The following is an 8,296-nucleotide window of genomic DNA, read 5'->3' on the forward strand; positions in this document are numbered from 1 at the left end:
TAAAACTTAACTTAATAAAATAGAATTCTTTCTTAGAGGAAAAACACATCCCAGAACAGGTTTTTATTCTTATTTTATCCAAAATTTTCAGAGAAAACTAGCCTATAAAATAAAATAAATAATACTTTGCTTATATAAAATTAAAAATTGACTTCTGGGGTATATTTGTACCAATAAATATTGAACTTCATCTATGACCAATATGCAATGGAAAAAATCAAATTGTAAAATACAGCATTTTATTTTGGAGTAATAAATGTATTTATGTATACTTATAAGGTTATAGAGTGATAGCATTAGCAAATAGTATTATTTTTGTATTTTTAGAATGATTCTAGAATGTATGATGTTGGGTTTTATTTAGCTACTACAAAATAGTTTGATGTGATGAGTAGTTGAATAGTTTGCATCCCAATTATGATTTACTAAAATGCATAAGTTTATTAGGTGAATTTGACACCAATCAAAGCTTGGCACTTACCTTTCACAATACTATGATGTTATTTCCATTTCACTTTAAAGATGCATTTCTGATGGAGTTCCAGAAATTCAAAATCATGGATCATTGGTGGTAATATTACACTGGTGAAGGGGGTTGTTCTTTTCATGATGGAAACCAATTACAATCATGTTTGTAATCATGGTGCTTAAATAAAGATATCATTTAAAAGAAGGAAAAAAAAAGAAAATCATGAATCAAGGAAAAAAATCAGAAGTGACTGAATCTGTGTTGGATAGTCTTTCAGGGCCTCAAGAGCTCCAGTTTTTCTATTTTGTCTTTTTCACACTTTTCTATTTATCTGGTTTTCTTGGGAACTCCCTCATTGTGCTTACAGGATGTGCATGGGAAGTCATTTACATGAAAACAAAGAACATTTCGAAGTTGGAGTGAAGAGCTTTGTGTTGATATGGAGAGGACTGTGGAAAGATTAACTCTAGAGTGAATCAAGAGATAGTCTCTCTGAATCCTTCATGGAACTGGTTTCATTGGATGGATTCATTCATTAATACCCTCATTACAGACTCAACCCACGCCTGGACTTATAGGAAAGTGCTCTCATTCCAGTGTGCTTCTGGTTCTCTTCCCTGTGAAAGGTTAATATTAGACTCATTTTGGGGCCAGAGTGATAGTACAGCAGTAAGGCACTTGCCTTGCACAAGCCTGACCCAAGTTCGATTCCTGGCATCCCATATGGTCCTCTGAGTACCACTAGGTCTGATTCTTAATCAGAACCAGGAATAACCCCTGAACATCTCCAGATATGATTCTCCTTCCATTCCAAAAGAAAAACCCACCACCACCACCACTACCCCCCCCACCACCATCACATTGTTAGACTCACTTTAAAAAAGGACTACATAAAGGAATGTTTAACTTATCACAAAAGATACATTTAAAGCCAAGTAGAAATAAGCTGAAAATTAAAACTAAGTGCAAACAATTGAAACAATTTTATAACATATTTGGAAAAACCTACTGATTTAGTCATAATTAATGTCTTTTAAACTTAGCAATAATGCTCTTAGGAACATCTTCTGAGAATCTTTAGTACATATTTGTTCATACAAATGTTTGTTTTATTGTTCAAGGAAGCAAAAATTAGAAAAAGCTTGTGCCTATTTGTGAAAAACAGACAAATAAGCAATGTATCTATCCATTTGGAAACCACAATATTAAAATGAATAAATAAAATCTATGTATATCATTACTAATAATTATTCTAAATTATTGAATGTAAATAGTGAACTGTAGAATTATTAAATAAATATGTAATATAAGCTGCATGTTTATTTAGTAGAACATAGTTAGTAAATTTTCTATGTAAAATGATGAAAGTGGGTCTGGAGAGATAGCACAGCGGTGTTTGCCTTGCAAGCAGCCGATCCAGGACCAAAGGTGGTTGGTTCGAATCCCGGTGTTCCATATGGTCCCCCGTGCCTGCCAGGAGCTATTTCTGAGCAGACAGCCAGGAGTAACCCCTGAGCACTGCCGGGTGTGGCCCAAAACCCAAAAAAAAATAAAAAATAAAAAATGATGAAAGTGATAAATACAAAATGCAGGCTATAAGTTAATACTGGAATTTTTTGTTTTGTTTTTGGACCACGTCTAGCTGTCTCAAGGTTTATTTAATAATTTATTTATTTTTATATACTTATTAACAATATAAATATTATTTATTTATTATTGAGCTCAGGAAGCACTCCTATTGGGTTTTAAGAGAACATAGGCGGTGCTAGAGACTGAACTCGGGTAAACTGCATATAAGGCAAGTATCCTACCTATTATACTATTTCTCCAGCTCCATGGAAAATCTATTTGTGTAGTTATATAATGAATTGTATAAGCGAGAAAAAATTCTTTTTTTCTTCTCACATTTTGAGTTTATTTGTTCTTGTAAATTAAAACATTAAGAGTTTGGGGCCAGAGCGGTGGCACAGCAGTAGGGTGTTTGCTTTGCGAGCAGCTGGCCTAGAACAGACCACTGTTCGATTTCCCGACTCCATATTGTCCCCCAAGCCAGGAGCGACTTATAAGCACATAGCTAGGAGTAACCCCTGGAATCAGTAGATGTGGCCCAAAACAAACAAAGAAACAGACAAATAAAAAAAAAATATTAATAGTTGTATTAGCAAGAGAAGCACAAACAGAAGTTTATTAACATGTACATTTGAAGACTCAGGAACTTGTAACTTAAAGAAGTGGTTAGAACTTAGACTTACATAAACTCTTATGGATCAATACATTTTTAAGCAGTGACAAGTTTAAGAAAAGGGGCTGTCAGTTGGCCAACAAATTATTCGAGCACAAATATACAGAGGAACTAAAGGAAATTAAATACACTAACCACTTAGTAAAGTTCATTATATATATAGTTTTTCTCTGTCCTTTCTGAATTAATAGGGATCAATAGTTGTCTCTGTTGATTAACTTCTTTATTTCCTGGTAGAGAAGGAAGAGAAATCACCTTTACAAACTTATCTCTACTTTTAGACAAGTAGAGGACAGAAGTTTTTTTGTGTCTGTTTTTTCTCATTTACCTTCAATACAAAATGACACTTATAACAAAGCGACATATTTTGAAGGTATATTCAGCTACCTTTTAAATATAACTAATAAAAATAAAACAAAGAGGGTAAATCATAAAATGTGACAAAATTGAATATTGCATACAAATATATATATATATATATATATATATATATATATATATATATATATATTTTTTTTTTTTTGGTTTTTGGGCCACACCTGTGACGCTCAGGGGTTACTCCTGGCTATGCGCTCAGAAGTCGCTCCTGGCTTGGGGGACCATATGGGACGCCGGGGGATCGAACGGCGGTCCGTCTCCTAGGCTAGCGCAGGTAAGGCAGGCACCTTTCCTCGAGCGCCACTGCCCGGCCCCTGCATACAAATATATTTATACAATATATTTTTTATATTTATGTATTTATATATAATGTATTTATATTGTATTTGCTTAAATAGAATATATTTAAAATATAAGACATTGTTTACATAGAATAAATGTAGTCTCAGAGAATTATTTTTCCAAAAATTTATTCTTGGTTATTGTCAGATCTGAGAAAAAGACCAAATATCAATAACCTTTCAAATTTGTTCCTCTTTCTTTCACATTACTATGTTCAACAAATAAGGACATAGGATGTCCTTCTATTCCCAAGTCAAAACATTTCTCATTTAGGCAAAATAATGTACTTTTTCCTACACATTTCCTCTAGAGAAAAAGATTAAATTGTGTAGAAGGTACTTATGTCTAAGAACTGAAAAATCCCTTTTCCCCTTGCTTGAGTCACAGAGTCCTCACTATAACTGTCAGAAACATGGGATGCTATTTACTTTCCCTCAATGGGACTGTGTAATGGAGATATATTAATAATCCCCTCTGGAAGATTAGCTGTGGCTATCTTACCAAATCTCTAAAGTTTCTATTGGTCACTTGGATAAAGTCATGGTACTATGCCAGTTTGACAAAAGAAAACACACCTATAAATATACATCTCTTTGAAGATATTAATCCCACAAGAGAAATACTGAAAATATAGTTACATCTGATATGCATTTTATAAGGTAAGTGATATTTGGCAAAAATATAACTTAAAACAATAAAAATAATTAAACATTTTACATGTTTCGAGCAGTTCGTGTATGTTTGTCTTTTTATATATATTTTTCTCATTCTCTGTGACCAATCCCCACTTTAGACACATAAGCAATTTTGAAGTTGTGAAGTAAGTAGATCATACATGTTAGAAAATATACTAGAAATAAAACAACGTGCACTAAGAGGAGGATGTTATGTGTTTGAGCAAAGTTGCCAGAAAAACTTTAAAAATAATGAAGAAAGTAAAACATTTTTGGAGAGATTAGGAGTTACTCTAATAATACTAAAAATTATTTATGGTATTAATAGTATTTTTAGAAATCAGAGCTATTAAATACTATATCCATTTTATAGGCTTCTGGCTATAGAATTCTTATTTTCTTTGCCTGCCTGCCTTCCTTATTTCCTTCCTTCCTTCTTTCTTTCCTTCCTTCTTTCCTTCTTTTTCTTTCTTTCTTTCTTTCTTTCTTTCTTTCTTTCTTTCTTTCTTTCTTTCTTTCTTTCTTTCTTTCTTTCTTTCTTTCTTTCTTTCTTTCTTTCTTTCTTTCTTTCTTTCTTTCTTTCTTTCTTTCTTTCTTTCTTTCTTTCTTTCTTTCTTTCTTTCTTTCTTTCTTTCTTTCCTTACATTCTTCTATCTTTCTATCTTCCTTTCTTTCTTTCTCTCTTTCTTTCTTTCTTTTTCTTTCTTTCTTTCTTTCTTTTTCTTTCCTCCCTTCCTCGCTTGCTCGCTCCCTCCCTTCCTACCTTCCTTCCTTCCTTCCTTCCTTCCTTCCTTCCTTCCTTCCTTCCTTCCTTTCTTTCTTTCTTTCTTTCTTTCTTTCTTTCTTTCTTTCTTTCTTTCTCTTTCTTTCTTTCTTTCTTCCTTCCTTCCTTCCTTCCTTCCTTCCTTCCTTTCTTTCTTTCTTTCTTTCTTTCTTTCTTTCTTTCTTTCTTTCTTTCTTTCTTTCTTTCTTTCTTTCTTTCTTTCTTTCTTTCTTTCTTTCTTTCTTTCTTTCTTTCTTTCTTTCTTTCTTTCTTTCTTTCTTTCTTTCTTTCTCTCTCTTTCTCTCTCTTCTTTCTTTCTTTCTTTCTTTCTTTCTTTCTTTCTTTCTTTCTTTCTTTCTTTCTTTCTTTCTTTCTTTCTTTCTTTCTTTCTTTCTTTCTTTCTTTCTTTCTTTCTTTCTTTCTTTCTTTCTTTCTTTCTCTCTCTTCTCTCTCTCTCTCTCTCTCTCTCTCTCTCTTTCTTTCTTTCTTTCTTTCTTTCTTTCTTTCTTTCTTTCTTTCTTTCTTTCTTTCTTTCTTTCTTTCTTTCTTTCTTTCTTTCTTTCTTTCTTTCCTCCCTCCCCTCCCCCCCCTCCCTCCCTCCCTTCCTTCCTTCCTTCCTTCCTTCCTTCCTTCCTTCCTTCCTTCCTTCCTTCCTTCCTTCCTTCCTTCCTTCCTTCCTTCCTTCCTTCCTTCCCTGGGTCTTACATATGCAAAACAAGTGCTCTCCTACTGAGCTAGCTTCCTATGATAAATTACTTTTCCTATAATAAATAATTCATGTTCATCAGACAGGATTAATTTCATTTTATTGACATAGCATACAAATTTGTTTTTATTACTTTTACTGCTTTAGAAATTTTGGTAAACTAAGTATGGTCTATTTTCTAAAAAAATGACTATTTTCTCTATGCTGCAACATGAAAGATTTATTCAATTTATATTAGTTCAATTATGGACAGTTTTTAAAATAACATTTGAGTATTAGCCCTTTTTTAATTAGATAAATATTCTTGTTACATTCAGAGATGAAGTTCATGTCTAAACTTCATTTCAGAAAACATTTCTGTTCACAGAGTGCATGGTCATTTAGTATTAATGCGTTTATGAATAGCAAGACTAAAATAGAGATGCTGTATAAATGACAAGTAAAAGGTGAGATAAATTTCTATCAATATAAAAGCATTCCTCTGATTGATCTACTTCTTGTATATATATGTGACATATAACAAGCAGGAGAATTTAAGGACCCTTCAATGTGGTAACAAAAGTGTATTTATAGAAAAGCTCTGGGATATCATATGTGTGGTCGAAGCAATATAGACATTTTAGAAAAAAGAAAAATATCAACTTAAACCTTGGAGACCTGTTTTAGATGAGATGGTACTTACACTAGAATTAAACACCTATGAAAGAATGAAGAAATGAAAGTTTTTAGAAGTTTATAAACATTAGTCAGATTTTTTGATATTTGATAGTCTGATATTGGATAGAGTAGTATATAGTATAGATTAAACTATGCCATTTTTCTTGTGCTTTTTTATTTGTTAGCATACATCATGTGATAAATGCCAAATCTATTATTATAGCCTTTTAGATAAAGAGAATTATGTACTCAGAAAATCATTAATACTAATAATTAATATAATTTTATAACTAATAATAGTTATTAATAGAAAATAACTACGAGACAATTTTAATTAATTTTTCCGTCTACAATGGTGAGGCTGGACTTTAAGTCACTGCTGAGTCTGTGGTCATTCTGAGTAAGCATGTTGAGAGAATTTTTTTTATCATTGTGCAACAGATTTTTACTACTATCTCCAAATTGAGAGAGTTCTGTTCTCCAGATATATTTTTATAGTATTGCTAAAGAGTTCTGTTCTCCAGATATATCATTATAGTATTGCTAAATACTTTTTAAAATACTAAATACTTTTTTAAATAATTTGTATTCATGGGATCTCAGGTTCCTTCATATTAAAAGTGTTCTTTTCTCTATTCTCTCTAATCTTTTCTATTTTCCCTTCCTCAGGATTGTTTCAGGGCAAGTTTGCAGCCTACATTCATGGATAAAGTCAATTCTTCAGTGGTATCTGAGTTTGTCTTGCTGGGACTCTCCAGCAATCATGAGCTCCAGCTATTCTATTTTGTTTTCTTCTCTGTGTTGTATGTAGTCATTGTGCTGGGAAACCTTCTTATTATCGTTACAGTGACTTCTGATGTCAAACTGCACTCCCCCATGTACTTCCTTCTAGGAAACCTTTCTTTTGTGGACATCTGTCAAGCTTCCTTTGCCACCCCTAAAATGATCACAGATTTTCTGAGTGAACATAAAACTATCTCCTTCACTGGCTGCATAGCCCAGATTTTCTTTATTCACCTTTTTACTGGAGGAGAGATGGTGCTTCTTGTCTCCATGGCCTATGACAGATATGTAGCTATATGCAAACCCCTACACTATGTCGTTATCATGAATAGAAGGACATGCACTGTGATGGTAATCATCTCCTGGGCTGTGGGTTTGATACACACTTTAAGTCAGTTATCATTCACTGTGAACCTGCCTTTTTGTGGACCTAATGTAGTAGATAGCTTTTTTTGTGATCTTCCTAGAGTGACCAAACTTGCTTGCTTGGACTCCTACATCATTCAAATATTAATTGTTGTCAACAGCGGTATTCTCTCCTTAAGTACTTTCTCTGTCTTGTTTGCCTCTTACATCATTATTCTGCTCACTGTCTGGTTTAAGTCTTCTGCTGCAATGGCTAAAGCGTTTTCGACACTGTCAGCCCACATTGCTGTAGTAATATTATTCTTTGGACCATGCATTTTTATCTATGTGTGGCCCTTTACTACTTACCCTGTGGATAAAATTCTTGCCATATTTTACACTGTGTTTACCCCCATCCTAAACCCCATGATTTATACACTAAGAAATAGAGATATGAAGTCTGCCATGAAAAAAATTTTGACCCGTTATCTGAAGACTACGAAAATTTTGGAAATGCCACTAGTTGCAAGAAATTCTCTTTATTAAATTATAATTAATTCAAATATTTTGAATCACTGCTACCTATAAAATTCTTCAATGTATCATATGATATAGAGAAAGTAAGAATGGAGAGGAATGGAGTGTTAAAGATTATTATCAAGTATTTAAATTGTAAAAATATATCATGTTTACCAAGTCTGGAAATAAAATGTGTAATAATTAAATATGAACATGTAATGACTACATATTGATGAATTTATTGTTTTAGCTACAGATAAATATGCATGCAATAGTAAAAATAAGAACGATTTATTTACCAATCAAAAATTTGATGTCTTTCCTAATTTATTTGCCTGAACTGTCCATATAGATGAATAGTACTTTAGGCTTAACTTATTTTTATTTACAATAAATTCTAAAAAAATTTAGAATTTTA

The 8,296-nt window shown here is 32.5% G+C and overlaps 1 protein-coding gene across 1 annotated transcript; it reads left to right on the top strand.

Annotated features, from left to right (window-relative positions):
- Positions 1-6,933: 6,933 nt before the first annotated feature.
- LOC126001380 (olfactory receptor 4K5) lies at positions 6,934-7,905 on the top strand. Its single transcript, XM_049768640.1, has one exon. The coding sequence runs from the start codon at positions 6,934-6,936 to the stop codon at positions 7,903-7,905; it is 972 nt and encodes a 323-aa protein (XP_049624597.1).
- The last annotated feature ends 391 nt before the right edge of the window (positions 7,906-8,296 follow it).

Source organism: Suncus etruscus, chromosome 2, assembly GCF_024139225.1.
Source record: "Suncus etruscus isolate mSunEtr1 chromosome 2, mSunEtr1.pri.cur, whole genome shotgun sequence".
Taxonomy (NCBI): Eukaryota; Metazoa; Chordata; class Mammalia; order Eulipotyphla; family Soricidae; genus Suncus; species Suncus etruscus.

Coding starts and splice junctions, on each gene's coding strand:
- LOC126001380 (XM_049768640.1), top strand. CDS start 6,934: ATGGATAAAGTCAATTCTTCAGTGGTATCTGAGTTTGTCTTGCTGGGA.